Genomic DNA, 12302 nt, shown 5'->3' on the forward strand with positions numbered 1-12302 from the left:
TGACCCTTTGGAGGGGCCCGAGCCCTAGGTTGGGAACCACTGGACTAAACTATCTAAATGTATATAAAGTAGTTAAAGCAGATCCAACAGTAACATAATGCTATAACATTGATATTCATAGAGAAAGTATTCAGATCCTTAACTCAAGTAAAAATAGCAATACTACAATATAAAAAAATTAATATATAATAATATATAAATATATAATATAATTATAGTATTATATCTAGCAAGTAAATGTCTTATAAAAGTATTATCAGCCAAAAACTACTCATTACATGAGCAGATTCACCTGTTAGTTTTTTATGTATTAATACATTACTTGATTATTATTTATTGAACTGTTGTAGCTGGTTAACGTGGAGGAAATGTGAACTATTTTATAAACTGCTGAGTAATTTGTATCAATATTTTGTATTTTATAAGATGATTAAATGTTTTGAATGTAAAAGATTAATCTGAAAAGTAACCAGTAACTATGGTTATTAAATACATAAATATAGAGTATAAAGCACAATATATCTCTTTGACATGTAATAATGTAAAATATTATTATTATTATTATTATTATTATTATCATTGAAATGAGAAGAAGACATTATTGTTGGTGGTTTTATGAATCACAGCTGGCTCGTTGATGCCACCTTGTGTTAAAAAATCAAACTCCACTAAAGGCAGTGATAGTACAATATTGCAAAAATCAAGAAGAATAAATAGAAGGAAAATAGTTTAAAATATTTAAAAAAAATACTATAAAAATATATAGGCCTACAAGAAACATATATCGAGAAGAAAAATACAATAAAAATAGTAAAATAAATTATAAAATACATATAGGCCTACAAGAAACATAAATATAGAATATAAGAAAAATACAATAAAAATATGAGAAAATACTATAACATTTAAAGACCTACAAGAAACATAAATATATAAGAAAAATACTATAAAAATATGAAAAATATTATAAAATATATAGGCCTTAAAAAACATAAATATAGAATATAAGAAAAATTAAATTAAAATATGAAAAAATACTATAAAAATACGTAAAATATATCTGAATAAAAACGTTAAGAGCTGTGTAGTTTTTGAAAGTGGTTGTTTTGTGCAGAAATGTACAAAATGATTCAAGAAATGTACTAAGGTTCACAGAAAAAATTATAAAGTATATATAAAGTATATCTACAATATGATATGTAAAATACTTTAAAACACATAATTTGTACTTAAGTAGCCTACAGTACTTGAGTAAATGTACTTTGTTAATTTCCACCACTGTTTGTGTCATAAAGTAATCAACTAATTGATAACAAATATATTAAATGTTTGTCTAATTAAGGCTGGTGTAAGCTAATTAATATTTTTAATTTTTTATGTAATTATTATTATTATTATTATTATTATTATTATTATTCTGTAATATTATAATCTTGCAGGATGTTATATTTATTTAATTCGGTTGTTTTTTTTCAAAGTTTGAAACGAGGATATATGCAAATATCCAGTATATGTTTCTATAATGACTATAAAATGTTAATAAAGTCGCAGCTTTCTCTCTCTCTCTCTATATATATATATATGAGTTAATATTGAGGCTATTATGAAGCATTTCTTGTATAATGAAAGTATAAACGCAGTTTCCCAGCAGCTCCAGTTTACTTTCGTTTTCTCCTCAAAGTGAAAGTAAACTCTGTCGGTGTGTTTGAGGAGACTTCTGTTCAGCTTCACTGCTTCTCATCGATGATCCCTGAAACTAGAGAGAATCACGTTAAATCTGAACACATCTGGACACATCTGTGGTGAAAGGTGAGTGTTTCTGTCTTTATTAATGTAGTTAATCTCTCTGCGTAAAGACACATTTAACAGGTCAAAGTCTGAAGTCGTGTAGCAGCTATTCGGATATTTAGCTGGTTCATTATCTGTCTTTCTGCTTACAAATGCGACTATTTGAACTATTAGTTGGATTAACAAGCTATCAGTGGTGGAAGTAGTACTTATGATCCTTCATGTACTTCAGTGAAAGTAGTAATACCACGTTGTGAGAATAGGGGAGACCAGGGACAGCTGTAACACATTTTGTGATTTACAGTTTTTGTCAATTTGCTGTATTATAAACCTCCATGTGTCAACTCCTGAAACAACGTGTTTAAATGGTTTTATGAAATATGTACATGTTGCAAAATTGATTTTAATACAGTCACACATGCCAGGGATGGTTGTAATGTGTCTCAAATATACATGGGGGCGCGGCTCGGTAGTCCACATGATGGAATCATTTTGAGTCACAGTTGTGGAGTAAAGGTCACTCCCATCTGGTCATCTGGTGTATTGGTCATCTGGTCATCTGGTGTACTGGTCATCTGGTGTACTGGTCATCTGGTGTACTGGTCATCTGGTCATCTGGTGTACTGGTGATCTGGTCATCTGGTCATCTGGTGTACTGGTCATCTGGTGTACTGGTCATCTGGTCATCTGGTGTACTGGGACAGAAACAGTCATTTTACCTCGCTGATTGTCGTAAAATACACTTCATTCAAAATGGACAGAAACAATAAAACTCATCAAACCGTCCTTTTGTTCGTCTTTCCTCTGTTCCAACAATCATTCATTCTGGTTTGAGAGTTTGACAGAGAGACTGAATAAGTAACAGATATAAAAAAAAAGAAGTAATATGTTGGGTCGAGGAAAAGTCTGAAAAATGTCTGAAAAAAAAGATAGAAAAAATGTAAAAAAATATCTGATAAATGTCAGACAAATGCCAAAGAAAGGCAGAAGAAAAGTCTGACATATGTCCGAGAAATATCCGGAAAAAAAGGCCAAAAAATGCCTGAAAAATATTGGAAATAAGCAGAAGAAAGGAAGAAAAAAAGTCTGACATATGTCCGAAAAATGTCTGGGAAAAAAAGGCAAAAATATCCTATAAATGTCCGAAAAATGTCAGAAAAAAGGCTGAAAAAAGGCCGAAAAATATCCGATAAATGTTGGACAAAGGCCGAAGAAAGGCAGAAAGAAAGTCTGACATATGTCCGAAAAATATCCGGAAAAAAAGGCCAAAAAATGTCCAAAGAAAGGCAGAAAAATGTCAGAAAAATATTGGAAATAAGCAGAAGAAAGGCAGAAAAAAAAGTCTGACATATGTCCAAAAAATTACTGAAAAAAAGGCCATAAATGTCCGAAAAGTGTCTGAAAAATGTCGGACAAAGGCCGAAGAAAAGCAGAAGAAAAGTCTGACATGTGTCGGAAAAAAAGGCAAAACAAATTCTGAAAAATGTCCGAAAATATCCGAAAAAAGGGCAAAAAAATATCTGATGAATTTCAGACAAAGGCGGAATAAAGTCAGAAGAAAAGTCTGACATACGTCCGAAAAATGTCTGAAAGATTTCCAAAAAACCACAACATTTAGGCCTACTAACCCTGCTTTCCGGTGGGTTTGTGTCATCGAATGTGCAAAAAAACAACCAGAAAGGCTACTCGTTTACTGGCAAAGGGGAAAAGAGTATATCGCCTATTTTTAGTGGGTTTTGTTGCCATATTCATTTTGGTGGAAAAATTGTATTAGTGATAATTGAACAGATTTGTTGGAAAGTCATATCAGACACAAATTATTCTTCCAAGCAGAGAAATGAAATCTGTAAAGTTTGTGACTGAATACTGTTTTTCTTCGTAGACATCTGGTCCGACCTGCTGCTCCACAGTGTCGCCTAGAATCTGTTTTTTTTTCAAAATAAAAGCTCACATTGTGACTTCCTGTTCACTTCCTGTCTTGTTTTGTCCGTTAACCTCCAGAGATGGCCGGACGTCAAAACGAAAGCCCCCAGATGACGGAACTGCTTCAGCCTGATATAGTGCACAACGGCAATAAGAGCTCAGCTCTGGCCGTCTCCTCCTCCTCTTCCTCCACTGTTGCCCTCTGCTCTTGCTCCTCCTCTTCCTCTGCTCCCTCCTCTACTTCTGCTCCCTCCTCTTCCTCCGCTGCTCCCTCCTCTACCTCCTTTGAGCCCTCTTCTTCCTCCTTTGCTACCTCCTCTTCCTCTGCTGCTCCCTCCTCTTCCTCTGCTGCTCCCTCTTCTTCCTCCGCTGATCCCTTCAGTACCTGGAATATCGATGGTCGACAGGTGGAGGAGGATGAGGCTGCGTGGACGCAGACGGAGGAAGTCTCTTCATCACGTGTCCTGCTGAACGACCTGAAGAGACTTCCTCAGTGTGACAACAAGCTGAGACCTCTGAACTTCAGCGTGACGCACACCGTCCTCGTAGACGTAAGACCGAGTCCTCTCAGCGTCTCTGTATCACTCAGAGATTCTCGCAGTGTAAAACGTAATCGTTGTTGACTTTAACTGTTTTTCAGGTGGCTGTTTTCAACTATGGAGCCGGACCTACTCCTCAGCAAGGGAGAGACATGTGGCACAGCAACTTTGTGAAAATGCCAAATTCACAAGCGAGCTTCATGATGAAGTCTGGATTTATGAAGGTGTGTTTGAGGCTATTATTCACCTGATTGATGTCCACATGGTCAGTAAACTCTAAGGAGGAAATAATGGATTAATTTGATGTTATTGAATTCTGTCCTTAGCAACCGACCCAGACCAGGAGGTGGGACGTGATCTCAAAGCAGCTGAGCGCTCTGGCCAAGAAGACGACAGCGAGCGTCGATGATGTGGAGGTACGCTGGTTACATTAATACACATTTTCTGCAAATCTTAATTTCACACATTGCACATATTCCTAACACTGTGAACAAGTGCCCAATCTATGCTCTCCGTTTTAAACACTGTGCAGCTCTTTTTCCTTTTTAAAACTGATTTTACTTACTTTTTATTGTAAATAAAAAGGCAGAAGAAAAGTCTGACATATGTCAGAGAAAAGTCCGAAAAGTGTCTAAAAAATGATAGAAGAATATATTTAAAAAAGGCGGAAAAATATCTGATAAATGTCGGACAAAGGCCGAAGAAAAGTCTGACTTATGTATGTCAGAAATATGTCAGAAAAAAAGTCAAGAAAATGTTAGAAAAATATTTTTTAAAAAGGCGGAAAAATATCCGATAAATGTCGGACAAAGGCAGAAGAAAAGTCTGACATATGTTAGAAAAATATTTTTTTTTAAAAGGCGGGAAAATATTTGATTGTCGGAAAAAGGCAGAAGAAAAGTCTGAAATATGTCCAAAAAAAGTCTGTAAAATATCCGGAAAAAATGTCAGAAAAATGTCAGACAAAATATGCGATAAATGTTGGACAAACGCCAAAGAAAAGTCTGACATGTCTGAAAAATGTGCAAAAATGTCTGAAAAAAAGGCCAAACAATTTCTGAAAATGTCCAAATATGCTCTTTTTTATTATAAATAAAAACATTTCTTTTTTTATATTTATGATTCTTGACTCTTTATGCACCAAAACACAAAAGTAAATTCCTTGAATGTGAAAACCTCCCTCTATAAATAAACCTCGGTCTCTCTCACTAGGACGCCATCATCAAATATAACCCCAAGTATAAAGGTCAGTGGTCGTTTGACGCCCTCTCCAGCTTCGTTAAGGTCAGTCTTCGTGTGTTTACTTTAAATCATTCAGTCATCAGTTTTATGTTTAAACCCTCTAACGATGAGAAATTATTATATTTTCTTTCCAGATCGTCCCGAAAGAAGAAAATTACTTCTCCAAACTGTTTCCAAAGATGGCGGCGTTGGCCTTGAGTCTGCCTGATCAAGTGAAGAAGGTATGAAACTCACAGGTTCAAGTTAAATCCCACTGATGATGATGGTGATGATGATGATGATGAAGAGTGTGTCCATGTTTTCAGGCCATCCCGCTGCTCCAGAGAGGACACACAGCAGCCATCACGCTGTCACAGGTCCAGATATCCTGCCTGCTCGCCAACGCCTTTTTCTGCACGTTCCCTCATCGCAACACGACCGGTTCCAACGCAGAGTACCACAACTACCCGACCATCAACTTCACCAGGTCAGGAAACATCCCTTAAATACTCCGTTAGCTTCACCAGGTCAGGAAACATCCCGCAGGTCTCCCCTCTGTGAGCTGGCTGTGTTTTAACTCTTTATTCTCCGTCTGTCTGCAGTCTGTTTGGAAACTGGTCTGAACGGAAGAAGGAGAAGCTGAGAGCCATCCTTCATTACTTTCACCTGGTTACAGGTGAGAGGGAGCTGATGCTGATTAAACCTCCTCTTCCTCCTCTTCCTCTTCCTCCTCCATCCATCCCTCCTCCTCCTCCTCCTCTTCCTCCTGTTATTGAGACATTTCACTGAAGATTGTTGTTTGTCTCTGCAGAGACTAAACCAAAAGGACTGGTGACGTTTGAGAGACGCTGCCTCAAAGACGCAGACCTGCCCAACTGGAGAAAGTAATAATAATAATTATCATCTTTATCAGAATCAGGTTTATTGCCAAGTAGGTTTTCACATACCAGGAATTTGCTTTGGTGTTTTGGTGCATAACGTAAACACAGTAAGATAAATTTAATTTAAAAGTAAATATTGCAAGAATCAAATATAGAATAGAAGAAAATATGGTAGAATATGAGAAAAAATACTGTATAAATATCTACAAGAAACAAATATAGAAAAGAAGAAAAACACACTACAAATATGAAATAAAATCAATAAAAATATGCACAAGGAATATTAATATAGATTGGAAGAAAATTACAATAAAAAAATTAAAATAATACTATAGAAATATGTACAATAAACAAATACAGAATAGAAGAAAAATAAAGATATTTAAAAATACTGTAAAAATCTACAAAAAAACAAATATACAATAGAAGACAAATACAATTAAAATATGAAAATACTGTAAAAAATATATTCAAGAAAACAAATATAGAATGGAAGAAGATTACATTAAAAATATGAAAAAATACTATTAAAAGTATGTACAAGGAACAAATATAGAATAGAAGAATAATACAAAGAAATATGAGAAGAGACTACCAAAATATGTACAATAACTATAAATATAGAATAAAAGAAAAATACAATAAAAATATGAAAGAAATATGTACAAATATAGAAAAGACAAATACAATAAAATACTGTAAAATTTGTACAAGAAACAAATACAGAATAGAAGAAAAATGCAATCAAAATATGAAAAAAAAGCTATAAAATATGTACAATGAATATAGAATATAATAAAATAAAAATACTATAAAAATATGTACAATAAATATAAAATAGAAGAATAATAAAATACAAATATTAAAAAATACTGTAAAAATGTACAAAAAACAAATATAGAATAGAAGAAAAATTACATATTTTATTGTAAAATGTGAAAATACAATAAAAAAATCTATACAAGAAACATAAAAATAGAATAGAATAAAAATACAATACAATGTGAAAAAAACACTATAACATTAATTTCATTATTATTATATAAATATGTATAGCGCATTTGACAGCATATGAATTCTATAATAAAATGGATATAAATAATTCCAGTTATATGAGATAAAATAAATAATAAGTATTGTTGTTGTTGTGGCAGGTGTAAGGAGAAGATGCCTAAACTTCACGTCTCATCACGCGGCACCATCGAGACTGAAGGAACCGGCCTGCTGCAGGTACCAACGGACACAAAGCAGCGACAACACACAGCTGGTTCAACCTACTATTTAATTATTATTAAAGGTTTTCATATGTGTGTTTATGTGCAGGTGGATTTTGCCTCCAGCTGGATCGGTGGAGGTGTTCTGAGTTCTGGTCTGGTGCAGGAGGAGATCCTGTTCCTCATTAATCCAGAGCTGATCGTGTCCCGTCTCTTCACGGAGAAACTCGCAGACAACGAGTGTCTCGTCATCACAGGTACAGTAGTGAAGACGGGATTATTGTTATTTTTAATACATATATGATTTAATAAACAATGTTATTTTTGTGTCTCTCAGGCTCTCAGCAGTTCAGCCGGTACTCTGGTTTCGGGGACAGCTTCGAGTGGGCCGGTCCCCATGAGGACCGCCTCGACAGGTAGAACCACCGCGGCTCTTTATGTCTCTTATACCTGGACGTGTTGGTTGTTTTTCCTCACGTATATAGATATATTTATTTATATATATATATGTCATATCTGATATCCGTAGAGACAAGTGGGATCGGCTGAAGAGGCAGATTTTAGCCATCGACGCTCTGCACTTCAGACACAGACGGGAGCAGTACAACATGATCAAGGTCACACGGGAACTCAACAAGGTGAGAGTTACCGCTGTGTGGACTGTTATTATTTTAACAGTAACATATGACTTAATAATAATAATAATAATATAGTAAAAGCTCATATATAGAAAAATATAATATAAATACGGTTCCTACTGAAGACGTAAATCTTTAAAAACACAAAATATATAGTGTCATTTTTCACAGCTGATCCCTGGTTTTGATCAAACAAACAGGAGGAAATAGTGCATATGTTGCCTGTTATTTTCAGCAGTGGATTAATCTACATGTGGTGCTTTAGTGAGTATTTGTGGCAGCAGGACGGTGTATGTGGGATATAAAAAAATGTTGGACATTTTTCACACATTTTTGGGGTTATTTTTCAAAATTCTTTGAATATTTTCTATACATTTTTCACATATTTTTCACAAATTTTTCAGACAGTTTTTTGGACATTTTTCAAACATTTTTGGGTAATTTTTCAAAATTCTTTGAATACTTTCTATACATTTTTCACATATTTTTCACAAATTTTTCGGTTATTTTTCAGACAGTTTTTTCACACATTTTTGGGTTATTTAAAAAAAAAATTGGAATATTTTTTATATATTTTTCACACATTTTTTGCTTATTTTTCAGACAGTTTTTCACTCATTTTTCACAATGTTTTTAATATTTTCTACATATTTTTCGGACAATTTACACACATTTTTTAGACATTTTTCACACGTCGATCACTGTAGATTTTATCAAACAAACAAGGAAGTAGTGACTTTGTTGGGGACTATTTTCGGCAGCGGTTAATCCACATATGGTGTTCCAGTGAGTATTAGTGTCAGCAGGACGGTGTATGTGGGATACTACAGCATGTCTGTAGTATTTCTATTGTAGTATATATTGTTTGCTGAGGGTTTATCTTTTTTACCTGATTTCTTTGTGTGTCCTTGAAGGCGTTCTGTGGATTTAAGGGTCAAGGCCACCATGAGCCCGACATCGCCACGGGAAAGTGGGGCTGTGGAGCTTTCAACGGAGACCCACAACTCAAAGGTACTTTTTCAATATCTATCCATCAATCAATCTATTGGTTTATTAATTTTAAGATCAAATGAGTCACTTGCCTTCGTGTCCAGCTGTGATCCAGCTGATGGCGGCGGCGAATGCAAAGAGAGGACTGGCCTTCTTCACCTTCGACGATGAGCAGCTGCAGCAGAGTCTCCAGCGGACGTACAACCTGCTGGTCCTAGAGGGAACTACAGTTGGTGAGACGCTTCAGGACATAAACACACGTTTACTTGTTAGCTTTAAGAAGTTTCTAAAGTTGTTTTCCTTCACAGATAAACTGTACGGACTCCTGGAGGATTACTGCGCTGCTCAGCAGGCGTCCAGCGGTTCACATGTGGATCTGTTTGAGTTCATCAGGAACACCGTCAGACCCTCCAGGAGTCAGCTGTGATTCACATCTGCGTCTCAACTTGCACTAAAATCTAACAGAAATGAAGAAGTTGCTACTTAATTTTGGTTGTTTGTAAAGATTATTGTGCCTTAATTTGATGGTCGACAGCGTAGCGACAGCCAGGAAATGTAGGAAGAGAGAGATCTGACATGATGTAATTAAACCGACGACCTCGTGGTTACACGGTTAACACCGTAACCAAGGATGTAGATCTGTTGTAGAAGCTTTAACGTTCAAAATAACTCTTTACTTTTCTCGTACCGGCCGCTCCAGCTACGCTCTATCTAGCTTTGTTTGAGGGCGTGCCAAACTAGTCGTTATGCAAATGTGTTACTTGGTGACATCACCACGTTACGGAACAAAAGGGCGGGACTTCAATCAGGGTGTTTCAGGCAGTTCAGGAGTTTCTGTGGAGGAGAGGAACTCCTTTTTGGCCTGGACTTTTTAACTTTGCAGACCTTTTACATGCACAAAAAACACACTAAAGGAAAGGGGAGAAAGTATAATAGGTCCTCTTTAAGACTCCAAAGTTGTTAGTCTAAGAGTAATTAATAAAGCATTTTAGTGTTAGGAGTTGCTTCTAAGTCTGAGAGGAGTTAAAGTTAGACCAGTAGTCTCACATTGTGCCAAAGAATTTGGAAAAACATGACAATAAGTAACTCTTAAAGTCATATTTTGATTGTGAGGAGCTACTTTTAGCATTAAAATGTAATAATTAAAGTCAACCAAGATGTATTAACTCCTCTCATCTGGATGTTTATGTCAGAGGACTCTGCTCAGAAAGATTAAATTAAACTGAAACCAAAATAATATTTAGAAAATCACCTGGTTTTTGTTGTTTTATGTAATTTAATAGTGACTGATAACTTTCTCTGCTGCATTAATACTGTAATAAACCTGTCAGATTATTGCAAATAAACATGTGACAGAGCTGCAGACTCACAGGATTTAATGATTAAATGAAGGTGGAGGAGCTTACTGGTAAAACGTCCCAACAGGAGGAGCTGAGAGTCCACAGGTGAGCAGGTAAGAGGACAGGTAAGAGTGCTGGTTCAGAAACCAAAAAGCACAAAGCAACAAACACTATCTGTTACCTGAGTGGAAGAAAGGTAGACTGGTTTATATATACTGGCAGGCTGATTAGAGGAATGAGAAGCAGGTGAGTGTGTAGGCGGGGCTGGATGATGATGAGTCTGAGGACACCTGGTGGACAGGTAGAGAACAGGCCCTTTTCACAGCATTCGAGTGATCCATCATAAACAACACCAGAACCCTGACCCACCTAAATGGATCAGTATGGAGGACAAAACCTGCCAAAATTATAAATAAATGAATAAATAAATAAGTCATTAAAAGTAGCAAAAATAATATAAAAAATAAATGTAGCCATTAATTAATTGATAAAATGTGCATTAATTCCCTTATTTATTTACTCTTTAATTTTCCACTTTTATTTATTCATGTATTTATTTTTATTGATCTTTAAATTTGTTTATTTATTTTATATTTATTTTTTAAATGTACGTATTTTATCTATGGATCAGTATAGAGGACGGAACCTGCCAAAATTTGAAAATAAAGAAAGAAATGATTCAATAAATAAATATGTCATTAAATGTATTAACAATAATATAAAAAATAAATGAATAAATAAATAAGCCATTAAAAGTAGCAAAAATAATATTAAAAATAAATGTAGCCATTTTTAAATTGATAAAATATGCATTAATTCCCTTATTTTTTTCCTCAGTTTAATTTTCTATTTTTATTTATTTATGTAGTTATTATTTATTTTATAGTTTATTTTTGCATTTATTTTATATTTATTTTTAAATGTATTTATCTATTTATGGAGCAGTATGGAGGACGGAACCTGCCAAAATTAAAAATAGATAAAGAAATGTCATTAAATGTTGCACCAATAATATTAAAAATAAATGTAGTCATTAATTAATTGATAAAATGTGACATAAATTTATATTTGTTTTAATTTGCTTTTTTATTTAGTTACCTTTGTATTAATTCCCTTATTTATTTACCTTTTATTTATTTTGTATTTATTCTATATTTATTTTATATTTACTTTTAAATGTATGTATTTATTTATGTAGAAATATGGGAGGACGGAACCTGCCAAAATTAAAAATAAATATATAAATGACTCGATAAATAAATAAATAAATATGCCATTAAGTGTAGCAAAAAAAATATATAACAAATGTAGTCATTAATGAATTGATAAAATGTGTCATGAATTGATATTTCTGTTTAAATTTACTTTTTTATTTAGTAACCTTTATATTAATTTCCTTAATTATTTACTCTTATGTTTAATTTTCCCTTTTATTTATGTTTATATTTTTTATAGATTTTTTTATTGATTTTATATTTACTTTTAAATGTATGTATTTATTTCTGCACGATTATTAGTATTTATTATTAAATACACGTAGTGGAGTAAAAAGTACAATATTTCCCTCTGGATAGCAGCAGAAAAGTACCTCAAACTTGTACTTAAGAACAGTACAATGTGACATCAAGACTATACAAGATGTTTTAGTACCTCAAATAGACGATAAAACAAACATCACTGTTCACCAGGAACTATCATCTTTATTTATCCAAAACAATAAAACATACACAACACTTTATGAAAATAAATACATCCTTCAAATGTGAGG

At 33.9% G+C, this 12302-nt stretch overlaps 1 protein-coding gene across 2 annotated transcripts; it reads left to right on the forward strand.

The window, feature by feature from the left end:
• Nucleotides 1-1668: 1668 nt before the first annotated feature.
• Nucleotides 1669-10581, forward strand: pargl (poly (ADP-ribose) glycohydrolase, like). 2 transcript variants are annotated; one of them, XM_074617436.1, is made up of 17 exons: nucleotides 1669-1809; nucleotides 3790-3905; nucleotides 4002-4262; nucleotides 4352-4474; nucleotides 4577-4666; nucleotides 5463-5534; nucleotides 5627-5713; nucleotides 5798-5958; nucleotides 6074-6147; nucleotides 6283-6355; nucleotides 7507-7582; nucleotides 7676-7823; nucleotides 7904-7982; nucleotides 8096-8204; nucleotides 9119-9215; nucleotides 9299-9427; nucleotides 9503-10581. In XM_074617436.1, exons 2-17 carry the CDS (start codon nucleotides 3792-3794, stop codon nucleotides 9619-9621), a joined length of 1812 nt encoding a protein of 603 aa, XP_074473537.1. In that variant the 5' UTR covers nucleotides 1669-1809; nucleotides 3790-3791; the 3' UTR covers nucleotides 9622-10581. The 2 variants fall into 2 exon arrangements, with proteins under 2 accessions (XP_074473537.1, XP_074473536.1); XM_074617435.1 differs by having other exon boundaries at nucleotides 1671-1809; nucleotides 3792-4262.
• Nucleotides 10582-12302: the final 1721 nt, after the last annotated feature.

The sequence above is a fragment of the Sebastes fasciatus genome, chromosome 19, assembly GCF_043250625.1.
Source record: "Sebastes fasciatus isolate fSebFas1 chromosome 19, fSebFas1.pri, whole genome shotgun sequence".
Classification (NCBI taxonomy): Eukaryota; Metazoa; Chordata; class Actinopteri; order Perciformes; family Sebastidae; genus Sebastes; species Sebastes fasciatus.

Coding starts and splice junctions, on each gene's coding strand:
- pargl (XM_074617435.1), top strand. CDS start 3,792: ATGGCCGGACGTCAAAACGAAAGCCCCCAGATGACGGAACTGCTTCAG. Junction 4,667..5,462: donor CGAGCGTCGATGATGTGGAG/GTACGCTGGTTA, acceptor CTCTCTCACTAG/GACGCCATCATCAAATATAA. Junction 5,535..5,626: donor CCCTCTCCAGCTTCGTTAAG/GTCAGTCTTCGT, acceptor TTTTCTTTCCAG/ATCGTCCCGAAAGAAGAAAA.